General features: G+C 35.1%; 2 protein-coding genes across 3 annotated transcripts; both read left to right on the top strand.

The window, feature by feature from the left end:
- The first annotated feature begins 2,211 nt into the window (after positions 1–2,211).
- Positions 2,212–4,849, top strand: dnajb9b (DnaJ heat shock protein family (Hsp40) member B9b). The gene is made up of 3 exons (XM_079868646.1): positions 2,212–2,319; positions 2,953–3,183; positions 3,282–4,849. Exons 2-3 carry the CDS (start codon positions 2,967–2,969, stop codon positions 3,707–3,709), a joined length of 645 nt encoding a protein of 214 aa, XP_079724772.1. The 5' UTR covers positions 2,212–2,319; positions 2,953–2,966; the 3' UTR covers positions 3,710–4,849.
- Positions 4,850–10,298: 5,449 nt separating this feature from the next.
- spic (Spi-C transcription factor (Spi-1/PU.1 related)) lies at positions 10,299–13,321 on the top strand. 2 transcript variants are annotated; one of them, XM_079869764.1, is made up of 5 exons: positions 10,299–10,442; positions 10,679–10,766; positions 10,932–11,053; positions 11,161–11,257; positions 11,610–13,321. In XM_079869764.1, exons 1-5 carry the CDS (start codon positions 10,422–10,424, stop codon positions 12,092–12,094), a joined length of 813 nt encoding a protein of 270 aa, XP_079725890.1. In that variant the 5' UTR covers positions 10,299–10,421; the 3' UTR covers positions 12,095–13,321. The 2 variants fall into 2 exon arrangements, with proteins under 2 accessions (XP_079725890.1, XP_079725891.1); XM_079869765.1 differs by having other exon boundaries at positions 10,299–10,424.
- Positions 13,322–13,363: the final 42 nt, after the last annotated feature.

Consider the following 13,363-nt stretch of genomic DNA (forward strand, 5'->3'; position numbering starts at 1 on the left):
CTCATAGTGATTTCCTGAGTGTTACCTTGTTGGATTTATTAAAGACTGTTTTTGTTATCTACTCATCTACTCTTTGTTGTGCACTTCATTACAACCAAACAGATATGGTCTGACCTCCTAAATTAGATAACATCCTGATTCATTTAAAGAACATTGTGCATTGTACCTTAGATACTAAAAACACCAATGCTTAATTTACATGGCTCAAGAGTTATATTGACCAATAACATTTTACCAATACTTTTAAAACAACAGTTTTTAAAGGGCCAAATGAAATGTTGCAAAAAGTGTATTTTGTAATAATGCACCATTAAAGTCGGCAGAAACAGAAGTTGCGATAGTCTTTTCTTCCCTATTGTGACACATGTAAGTGAAACTGCTTTTTGAACAAAAAATGTAGGGCGGGAATTGATTTAATTTGACCACCAGGAATAAAGTGCTGCTGTGATGACGTATTTAAAATATAAAATATCGCAAAAAACAAGTGATTAACAAACGTTTATGATACTGACTATTTTGTCCATCAAGATAATTTTCAAAAATGAACATAACTTTTATGAATTTTGCCATCATATTTACTCACCCTCAAGTTGTTCCATAAATGAGTTTCTATCTTCTGCTGAACACAAAAGAAGATATTATGTTGATGGCAGCCATTTCCTTTATGGAAGTCAATGGCTACCGTCAACTGTTTGATTAACAACATTCTTTAAAATGTCTTCTTTTGTGTTCAGCAGAAGAAAGAAACTCATACAGTTATGGAACAACTTGAGGGTGTGTAAATGATGACAACATTTTCATTTTTGGGTGAACTATCCCTTAAAGCAGCTTAGTAATTTGGATTTCGTGGTGACTTCAACAGAGTAGGCTAAACAGTGCTTTTCTAAGGCACCTAATAACATAACGCTACCTTTTACTATTCAAAACCATATCAGCCATTCATTCAGCCATACCGTAAGCTCCCTCTAGTGTGTGAATGAACATCACTTCTATAATAATGACATGACCTCTGCCACACTGACACCATGTGGCCACGCATGCATGAAAAGAAAGACAGGTTTTATTAAATCCATTTCACGTCCTCACACTTCTATGAAGCCACAGAACAATATAAATTCCTCTAAATAACCTTTATTTATGCATGGAGGACAAAGTGTTTTCAGAAATAATTCTGGCAAGCAAGTACAAAATCTCATTTAGCTAACTTGCAGTTTGTCTCGAGGGAGATAACCCTATTTGTACTGATGCATGGGTTAGACTGCTGATAGTACAAGGACGCTTTTTGGAAGATTTTTGTATATATTTATCACATATTAAAATATATATATTAATATATTATGCTTTTAATAAACTAAACGAAACATTATTTATACGTATATTGTTTTTTTATAGTAAGTACTAGTTTTAAAGGGACCCTGTATGGATACTGTAGTCTTTAGCAAGAAAAAGGGGCAACAAGAGAGTGAAGTTGTGACATCTTGTGCCTGTTTTGCGGATTTCACCTGTTTTATTATCGGAATGGAGGTGACCTGATGAGCTGTCATGTGATTGCTCTACAGGTTTAAGATGATCACAAAACAAAGAACAATTTAAACATTTAAATCTACACAGAACTTGATTTTTACATCTTAAAACAAAAACCACCTAGAGGTGTAGCCTAATAAAAATAATTATGTATGATATAGGGAAAGACATCTGGACTTAGAACAAATGGGAATATAGTTGGAATAGCAGTGGCCTTCAGATATCAGGTCCGCGAATGATTATCAAACAAGTAGCCTACACTTCTCACTTCATGTTTTTAACTCTTTTTAGCCTGACCTAATCTTTCACGGGGTAGGCTACCTTTAGTACACAAATGACAGAAATTCAATAGAAAACAAAATAAATATATACAGTAAATATAGTGTAGCCTATATATATATATATATATATATATATATATATATATATATATATATATATATATATATATATGGTGGATAGACAAATAGATGAATAGACAGACATAGATAAATAGATAGACTCTTTTATTGTGTTTTTTTTGAAGGCGGTCCTCTGTTCTCCCAGATTGACAGTACGCAGTCGCGGCACGCTGACCAGACCACTAAAATCCTGCTATAGAAACAGGAAGTGACGCTTTGACAAGCGTTAAATGTGCTCCGGATCTGGACCAATCGAAGCGCTTGTAGTCATTCATACCGGGAATCAGCCAATCGCGTTGCGAATCGTGGTACAGTAACTTCAGCGCTGTCAGAGCGCTCAGAAAAAGGGTCAGCTGTTCTGTGGTTGATGTAACTTTGTGACAGAGAGCATCGGGTAAGTTAAAACCAGCAGATTTCTTATATTTAATATACATAAAGCTGTTTAGATATGTTAGAGAATAATTATGTCCTGTTGTTGCAAGTATCTCTCTAAGAATAATGTAGCCTACTTAACCCAGTTTCAACATGTCAAGAAAGTACAGGGCATAAATCAAAAGAAAGAAATAGGAAATTGAATTTTGCTTGAAGCCTTTTTTTGGAAAATTAATTTGTATCATGATTTAGAGAGTGCAATCGATCTATCTATCTATCTATATGTCTGTGTCTATTTATCCAGCTGTCTGTCTATTTATCCAGCTATCTATCTATCTATCTATCTATCTATCTATCTATCTATCTGTGTGTCTGTCTGTCTATTTATCCAGCTATCTATCTATCTATCTATCTATCTATCTATCTATCTATCTATCTATCTATCTATCTATCTATCTATCTATCTATCTATCTATCTATCTATCTCGTGCATAGTCTACATAGGGCCTACATTCATACATTCTCATTATTCTCATACATACATTAATAGACATTATTACATAGCCACTGATGTACTACTGTGAATTTTCTTTTTTTATGACAAAAGAACAAAAGCAAACGAACTGTGATCTTGACTCTGGTTTCCTGTTAACAGTTTTGATCGCAGGCATGGCAACAGCTCAGTCAGTGTTCACTGTGGCTGTGAGCATTCTGCTCATCTCAGAGCTGATTCTGGCCGAGAAAGATTATTACGAGATCCTGGGTGTACCCAAAGACGCATCTGATCGCCAGATCAAAAAAGCCTTCCATAAATTAGCCATGCGGTATCATCCCGATAAAAACAAAAGCCCTGATGCAGAGGCAAAGTTCAGAGAGATTGCTGAGGGTGAGTCAACACACCCATTCAAATTGACACAGGACACACCTTTCTGAACATTATAAGTGTTGATCAGTTGTTAAAGCTTCATATTTTTCCATTCCCAGCATATGAAACATTATCAGATGACAACCGGAGGAAGGAGTACGACCAGACGAGGAGCAGTCCGTTCTCCAGGCAGGGCCATAGAGGAGGCGGGGATCACTTCCGTCAACATTTTAGCTTCAACTTTGACGATATATTCAGAGACTCTGACATGCATGGACACAATCCTCACATGCATAATAAAAGACATTTCGAGAGCCACTTTCACCACGCCCACGAAGAAGCACATAGCAGGCACAGGAGGCACTTCCAGAACTCTTTCGGCGGTGACATGTTTGATGATATGTTTGAGAATATGGAAAGGATGTTCTCTTTTAATGGACACCAGACTCGGACTGAAAACAGGTTTCACAGTTCCAGCAGGCAGCACTGTAGGACTGTCACACAGCGAAAGGGCAACATGGTCACAACATACACCGACTGCTCCTGAGTTAATGCGCACATGGAAATGTCTTCCAGTTGTCTTGATTGAAACTTAAATGCTTTTTTGTGTTTTGGATCAGTACTGATGACCTCGAAGAAGTCTTCTGCAAGAATCACACATTACTGGACGAAACATCCTCAGTTCAGGGATCCTAAATCTGACTTTATACAAAATTCACCATTCACAACGTATTAATAATGTTATCAACAGTTTTCAACATAAACACATGACAACCTAACCCATATGGAAAAAGAAATACAGTGTCAGGTATACTTTTAAATATATTTAAAAATATAAAATTGTAGTATATTTACATGAACATATTTTTCATATGTTTTAGTTCATTATTTCATCATTTATTTTTGCCCCTTGAAGTACATTTTGTGCTATATTTTGGCATTTATAAACTCTTAAGAGTCTTTCTCTTCTTTTGTTATGAAGTCAAGATTTAGGGTCTTAAAGCATATTTCAGGGTAAAAGGCTTCCACGTTTACACCGGAGGCTTTAAAACACACAATTGTGTTTATCATGAAGTGCCGCTGTATCGCTTATTTGTGATTTTCAGCCTGTTTTAACTTATTTCTGAAGATCCTAGAACCTACAGAAGCTGTTTGACACATGTACGTAATCACTAGAAAACATTCAACGTGGTCATGTCCTTTGCAAGCATTTTACACAATTTGTATATCTTCCATCTCTGCTAACATGACACCAGAGCAAGTGGCTCTTTTGAGGGGGAAGTCCCTTACATGTGCAATAATTATTCAAATCTTTCTGATGGAGGGGGAATCCTGTTAGCTGTAGGGCTTTCCTGGAAAAAAAAAAGAAAAAAAGCAGCCATATGATCAAATGAAGAGCTGTGCCTAAAAAACGGTTACTGTTTCTCGCTTTGCTCTCATGTTAAATTTCCATGTTAATAGGAAGGTTTGAGCAATTACCTGGGGCAGTTGTACAAAAAGCCATGTACAATCATTCATTTTCATATAAATAAGTATTGAACAAAAAAAATGTGTACACTCCTTGTAGTTCCGTAAATGTGGATATATATTTATTTGGCTGTCCAAACATTTTAGCCAAAGCAGCATAACACGGTCTGTCAGTAGTTTAATCTGAATACTTTTATTTCCAATAAACAATTACCTCATCAAGCTTTGTGTACTGTCAGAATGAACAGCATATTAGAGTATAACTACAAGAATATTACTGAACTGGAGGCCATTGCTCATGTGGAATGGGCTAAGATTCCTCAGAGACGCTGCCAGAAGCTGGTGTCTGGTTATACATATTGTTTGCAGCAGGTCATAACAGCAAAAGGGTGTTACTACTACGGTTACACTTCATTTTAAGGTGTCATTGTTACAGTGTAATTATATATTTAAGAACTGAGTAATATTAAGTAACTACATGTGCTTACTATAGGGTTAGGGTAGGATTAGGATTTGCTTGAGGGTTAGTTGCATGTAATTATGCATAATTTACTGTTATTAATATGGTAAGTACACGTAACATATGTAACAAGGACACTGTAAAATAAAGTGTTACCACTACTACTAAGTACTAAAGACGCTTGTTATGAAGGGGTTGAATAATTTTGAGACTGCAGAAGTCATTAAAAGTTGCATTTTTAATTGAATTTGGGAAACTACTTGAAACATTTGTTGTGTTCAATTACTTCTGTCTGATTTGTTCATTGCAAACAGCTAAAAGTCCGTAAATTTTGACAATAAACCTGATTTGCAATGGGGGTTGAATAATTTCAAATGCAACTGTGTGTGTGTGTGTGTGTGTGTGTGTGTGTGGCTATTTTGGCACATGTTGCTTTTTTGATTCTCTGATTGGTATAATGTTCTGTACAGCATTGTGGGTACAGTATGTATGTTTTTCACCAGGAATTCCGCTGTTAAACACACACACACACACACACACACACACACACACACACACACACACACACACACACACAAAAAGCAAATATCATGGATTAACAGCCTCGTAGCTCAAAGTAAGTAATTCAAAATCAATTTCATGACAGGGGGTTTTCATAGTGATGCCATAGATGAACGATTTTGGATTCTCCAAAGAACCTTCCAGTGAGCAGTTCTTAAAATGTTTTCTTATTGTGTAGAACATTTTGATGATCTACAGATGATGATCTTTTTCCCATTAAAAAAACTTTTGCCCAATGGAAAGGTTCCGTGGATGTTAAAGGGTTTTCACTGAACCATAGATACTAATGAAGAACCTTTATTTTTAAGAGTGAATATGCATATTCAGGACAATGTTCCAAATGCTAATATAACGCAGTCCAGAAAATTTGTTACAATGCTTATATTTGTCTCAGTATTTGGTTTGTCCCTCTTTTGCTTTATTGACAGCAGCACAAACTCAACAAGTTTGTATAAAACCTGATTATCATTTTTTCCACCATGATTTGAAATGATCCAAAAAACATCTTAAGCTACATTGGAAGAACATCTGATCGTCATAATGAGTGTCATTTTTTCATTAGTGACCAAGAAATAGTTCAGAATCTGAAAAATGTTTTCTTCATTTTACAAAATGTATGGGGAAATTGTACCTTCAAAAGATTACGCTGCAGACAATGTAGTGAATTCAACAGCAGTGTCTCACTGAAGTGTGATGGGATATCAGGAAGTACCTTATCAGGAAGACTTCCAAAGATGCAATTGACAAAAGAACAGGTGAGGTATTTATTCGCAAATTTGGAAAACAAGAAACAGATGTCAACAATCAGCAGAGGAACAGGATGTTATCAACACAAGGTTATTTTAGAATGAAAACTTCAACAAATAAAGTCCTCACATCAGTCCTTCAAGCACGGCTCCAGATGCACAACAACATCTGAAGATGGTACATAATAACACAGATTATTGTATCTTTGTTCAATCCTGCACTTGGGACCCCTCAACACAGCACACAATTAAGGAAGTGTCCGAAATATGAAAAAGACAGTATGTTATGGCATGAAACTCAACATTTGCTTACAAGATGCATATTTATCAAAAGGTTTTGCAGCATAGATGTACCCTTAGCTGACTATGACATCTCACAATGCTGTTCAGTTTAAGCGACATGGGAGGACAGGCTATATGAAATGAAATATGCTGTTTATTGTCCACCCCGGAAAAAAAACAAGGAACTGGAAAAAAACCCAAGAGGAAAAAAATATTGTCAGATAATTGTGTGTTCTAGTTATGGAATTCTGTGGCGGTTGATGGGGAAAAAGCTTATCAGAATTTCATGGGCAAACATTTTAAAGCACAGTATATTACATTTGCTTTACAATATGGCGTAATAAATAAATACATATTTTAGCTGATTTGCTTTTGTAATCTAAACAATTAATTAATACAAATTTATAAAAATGTTTTAGCTGCTCTTAAAGTTGCAAGGAATACAACACCTTTGCTTTTGTTATCAAAACAAATAATAAAAAAAACCTAATAGAAAATAAGCAAATAAAAATAAATGTCTGTTTTATCCACTCTTAAGGTAAAAAGGAATACAACTAATTTGCTTTTGTAATCAAAGCAAGCAAAGAACGTAAAAGCATGACTCAGTTAAGGTTTGGGTCTGCTGTTATACTGTATATTCGAATAGAAGAGTACAAAAGGTTTGCCACAAAAGTCAGCCATTAAATATATATAGTAAACAGGCCAGGCTTAACAAGAACAATTTCAGCAGTATTGTTTTCTTCCCCAGAATTGGTAAGCCATGTTATGCATGGCTAACTTCAACAGACAGCTTGAGTGATCTGTTTACCTGGGCAGACACTTTGGGAACTTATTTTGATTGGGTGCCAGTAAATAAAGAAGTAGAATAGGAGCTATGTTGTGGTTATACTGCCCTTCCCTCATTGGGTTTGGTATTAATGGTCCTTTTGAATAGGGTTTGAAGAGAAGGGGAAGGAAAGCAGCTCTTTGTTTGAAAAGATAAAGCCCTCGCTACTGCTTCGCCAGAAAATGTAAATACTTCGGCAGGCGTGAGGCGCATACATAAATTCATAAACCAATGGAAAAATCCACAGAAGCATTTAGAGAGAGAGAGAGAGAGAGACAGAGAGAGAGAGAGAGAGAGAGAGAGAGAGAGAGAGAGAGAGAGAGAGAGAGAGAGAGAGAGAAGAATCCAAAACATAGTTTAATTTTGGTTGTAGATTATTTTTTTATAACTACATCCATTCAGTCATCATTTAACATTTTTTATTGTTAAGTGCTCAATTATAGCATTACAGATAACGAAAACATTTAAAATGACAAACAGGGAAATGACTCATTGATACTATGGTGACACTATGCAAAACAGATTACCTTGCAAATTTAATTACCTTGTGAGTCCCAGTGGAGGAAAGGTTTACATACCCTTCAAGCACAGTCTCCCACATTTTATCATCCACAGCAGACAGGAAACAATTCCACACTTTACCACAGATGTTCCAGAACAGTTAAACCCTGTCAACTGAAAAAAACATTTTGCACAAATGTCACTTTCTTGAGAATATTTCCCAGCAATGAAACTGCACTTTGTATGAAATTATATATAGTATATATTAAATAATGTACATGCACACACTACCATTCACAAGTTTGGGGTTAGTAAGATAAACGAATGAATGAATGAATGAATGAATGAATTTTGTTCAGTAAGGATGAATAAATTTGATCAAAAATGACAGTAAAGACATTTGTAATGTTACCAAAAACTCTATTTCAAATAAATGCTGTTTCTTAGCTTTCTATTCGTCAAGGAATCCTGAAAAAATGCATCACAGTTTACATAAAAATATTAAGCAGCTTTTCAATGACACTAATAACAAATGTTTCTTGAGCAGCAAATTTCTGGAGGATCATGTGACACTGAAGACAGCTTTGCTATCACAGGGATAAATTGAAACATATATTGAAATAGAAAACAGTTATTTTTAAATTGTAATTATATTTCACAATATTACTGTTTTACTGTATTTTTTTATCAAATAAATGTAGCCTTGTTAAGTAATCTTTTGAACAATAGTATACAGTATTTTGGGGTTTACTGACAATAAGTTTATTACATTATTTTTACCTTTGCATATTAGTAAAACTTCTGATGGTAAAAGTTGTTAGAAGATGTGCAAGTTGTGTATCTGATGTTTTGTTACTTTGATTTGAATCACTCACGTAACCTACATTAGTGAAAGTCTGACTAAATCATACTATTCATCTTTATTGATGTAGCTCCTAATAAAGTTATAAGCAAAAGTTACTTTCCAAAGCCCATTTTTACTCATGGTTGGTGCTTGTCAAGTGTTAAATTTTGGAGGTGCACATGCATGCTGTCAGCTGGTCAGGTAGGGAGACCAGCTAAAAAAAAAAACACCCTAAAAACAACCTTAGGCTGGTTTAAGCATTTTTCTTTTTCAGCATAATTCACATTACAATACACTTACAAAACAGTGCACCTAAGTGTTCATATTCAAATGTTTGACTTTATCTTGAGAGCTTCAATGAATGTTAAGTGAACAGACACAACAAAGATAACAGACTATGTTATTGTAAGTGTCAGCAGAAATCATTTGCCTGGTGAATTACAGTATAGCTGATTAACTATTATCAGGGAGTTGTTTACACAGTTTGGGGCTATACATTTTTTCACAGCACACTTTTCTAGCATATTGATTATGCACCAGATCACAGCGGTATAATCTCAGTCGACTGAAGTCTCATAAAATGTATCTGGATCTTTTATCAGTGAGCCTCTTTACTTTCATTCTCTGCACACCTGAAAGGGGAACTTCAGGAGCCAGTCAGTTGATATTTAAAACTTGTGTCATGAGAATGTGCAATGAATTAACTGTTGTTTTACGAGCTTAGAACAATATGCACGGCAAAAAAAGAACGAAATGTATTAAAATGGGACTGCATTTGACGGTTTGCCAGTTTGTGGCACAGATAAACAAAGTGTGTACTGGAAGTGTGTACTCAAGATTTACATTAGTCAAGACTTTCTTTGCCTGTATAGTTGACAATTGCACTAATATGAATGTGAATTGAATGGAAGAAGGAAATGGTTATCTTTAGCATGTGTAATAGATAGTTTTTGCTAATATTTATTCACTTTTTATTAATAAACCAGAAATGCATAAAAAGAACATAAAAATCCATATTTCTGTCACACGATTTCTTGAAGTGTCCCACCTCGGGTGAAATTTCCCAACATTCCCCAGCTTTTCTCTTGCTGTGATTATCAGAACAGTTATTGTTTGTTGCCTCTCGATACTTTTTTACGGGACCAATAAAACACAGTGCCGTTGACAGCTTCTAACCTGAAATGCAAATGTTTTCACAAAGGAGAAGGTATCCTGGATAAACTAGTGGTTAGTAACTCTTTCTATCTCTCTCTATCTCTCTCTCTCTCTTGCTCTCTATCTTTTTTTTCATGGATGGAGATATGGAGTTTGTAGAATAAAGGGACTATGAGTTTGTGTGTCTTCATTTCCAAAAAGAGAAGTAGAGTATCATTGACTACTCCATGTTATGTTGACGTGGCAAATTTAAATGGACCCATGTATATAACAGGCCGCATTGGTTAGTTGGACAGTAAAACAGAAGTCCTTCTACAATATATCTGTCCACTTATAATCACTGAGACATAGAGGACTTTTCCAGTTCAACACAGTTGAGATCTACATAGATGAAGTGTTAGGTTTTCCAAGGCCAAAATGGTGAGTTCTTTGACTCAGGTGTGTACCAGTGTAATTATAAATTGTTTTATGTAGTATTTATTTGCTTGATTATTTAAAACTTGCTGATCCATACATTATTTTATACTTTTATTATACCATATAAAGGCTATTTAAGCTATTTATTGTATGTATAATTGACATATTTGATGAGAAGACAGAACCCTAATACAAACATTATTTAATATGCATGAAATTCTGAATTATACCTTCTTTTTTTTCTTTTTTTTTTACAGGGGTCTCTTGAAAATGACATCAATCAAGATTTTCAAGATGCCATTGATGTAATTCAGCGTCATTCTCAGACACGGCACTATGACACAGGTATTTATATAATATAATATGATAAAAAATATACCATTAATAAAAATGTAATATAAGTATATTATATAATATTATCAAGTATAAAATATTAGTAGTATAAACTATTATGATGATGATGATGATTGTTATTATTTTCAATCATTCTCTTCTGATTGGCTCTTTCAGAAAATAAATCCTATGAGAATCTGGAAAGTCAACAGTCTTCTGTGAGACATGCCATCTCTTACTATCAGTTCACACCTCATTTTGAGCCTCCTGGGGCAATGTATGACTGGAATGAATCCTCAGTAGGTTTACAACTCATTGAATTTTTCACTTTCATGGTTTCAGCTGTTAGGTTGTGATGCTTTCACCTGTGTTTTGTGACTAGAAAAGCTTCTCTCTGTATCTACAGTCATGGTCTCACATTGTGCCAGACGTGTCCCTGGGGCCACTGTGTTCTGCTGAGCCTTCGGTATTTTACTCAAACTTACCACAGCGCCACGGAAAAGGTACAACATTACAACAATTGTTTTTGTGTGTTTGAAAATGTGATAATGCAATATGTAGGAAAGCATGTGCTGATGCTTAAAGGATGTTTTTGATTTTTCTCTCTAACTGCATAGCAATAACTATAGGCCTACTGCAAAAACAAAATCACGTAAACTCAGCTGAAAGTTTTTAGGAATCATGTTAATATTAACCTAATCTATTGATCTAATTAATAAAAGTAGACGTAAACATACTTGTGCATATCCTAAAACTGACTGTACAGCATTTTAATGGTTTTACAATTTTCAACAAAGTTGAGTTCATCATAATACAGAAGTGCTAAATGCATTGTGCATTTCTCTTCCTCATTAGGTCGTAAGAAGTTACGGTTATACGAATATCTGCACGAGGCTCTTCACGACGACAACATGGGTGACTCCATTCAGTGGACGGACCGAGGTAGCGGCATCTTCCATTTCATCTCGAAAAATAAAGAGAAACTGGCCGAGTGCTGGGGTCAACGAAAGGGCAACCGCAAAACCATGACCTACCAGAAAATGGCACGCGCTCTCCGCAACTATAGCCGCACGGGCGAGATTGTGAAGGTGCGTCGCAAGCTCACCTATCAGTTTAATCCAGCTATACTGCAGCGACTGAGCTCACTATCAGGCTACAGCTCGGGCCCTTCGTCCAGAGACATGGCCCTTCATCAGCAAGGCTCTGCTGAGCACGTGTACTACAGCTCTCCTCTCCCGGACTGTCATTACTGGTACGGCCAATACTCTTACCAGGGCGAGTATGATCTTGCTACTGTACTGACAGTGCATGAGGATCCCAAAATAGGCGTTTCAGTATAGTGATTCTCAAAAGAGCTGATTCCTAACATTCCATAAATTCAAAACTTTACTATCTCTATTATAAGATTGGAGATGCTTTGAAATAAACCTTGACTTTGTAAAATGTATAGAAGAATAAAGCTGTTTTCCTAGTGCATTAGAAATGTGTGAATGCTTGTAAATGTAGGATGTTAACATAATGTTCAAAAGTTTAGTCACTATGGATTTTTTTTATTTTTTTTTTTTTAAAGGAAATTAATACTTTTATTCAGCAAGGATGCATTAAATTGATTAAAAGTCACAGCAAAGACAATTATAAAGTTACAAAAAGTTTCTATTTCAAATAAATGCTGCTCCTTAGAATTTTTTATTCATCATAATCCTGAAAAAAAGGTATCGCTGTTTCCACAAAAATATCAAACAGCACAACTGTTTTAAACATTCATAATAATAAGAAAATGAGCACCAAATCAGCATACTGTATTAGATTGATTTCTGAAGGATCATGGGACACTGAAGACTGGAGTAATGGTGCTGATAATTCAGCTTTGCATCACAGGAATAAATTACATTTTAAAGCATATTCAAATGGAAAACAGTTCAGTGGTAATATTTCATAATATTACTGTTTTTACGCTATTTTTATTTTTCAAAAACAATTCAAATTATTAAAGTAAACAGAAGAAAAATATGCATTATTACTCTGTTAGGGCGCTGTGTGAACTTCATAAATCCATAAAAAATCACCTTAGGACCAGTTGGTTAAAAGCAACTGAAAAAATGGTTCAGAAAGGTTATTTTGATATTTTGTATGCAATTAAATAACATTCTTACATTATCAAGTGTCTAAAAGAGTCCACATGCTTTTCCGGACCACTGTTTATCTACTGTTCTACTTCTATAAAGATCTATCTTCATATTTATATCTGCTTTTTTCAACTTGTTTACGTAAGATAATTAGTTTTTTGTGCTCGAATAAAGTTTGCCATTTAACTTGGTTTGTTTGTTAAACTCTCCACTGTATGTACACTGTATAGCCCGCTGTATAAACGTCTGCGCTGATTTCTTTGCAAATGCATTGGGCCAAGCTTATCTAATTTCACAGCGAGAAGATTGTTTGTGACTGCTTTGTGTGTCATATTACAAACCGATCTCAAATCACCTTCCTCTTTGTATGATAGCAATCAAACACTAATGCAGTGCTGCTGTATAATTTTCATACTGGACAATAAACACTTGTCTCATAACAATTGCGCTCTTTCAGACTTTATGATTGAAGTTTTAACCATT

The sequence above is a fragment of the Squalius cephalus genome, assembly GCF_949319135.1.
Source record: "Squalius cephalus genome assembly, chromosome: 4".
NCBI lineage: Eukaryota > Metazoa > Chordata > Actinopteri > Cypriniformes > Leuciscidae > Squalius > Squalius cephalus.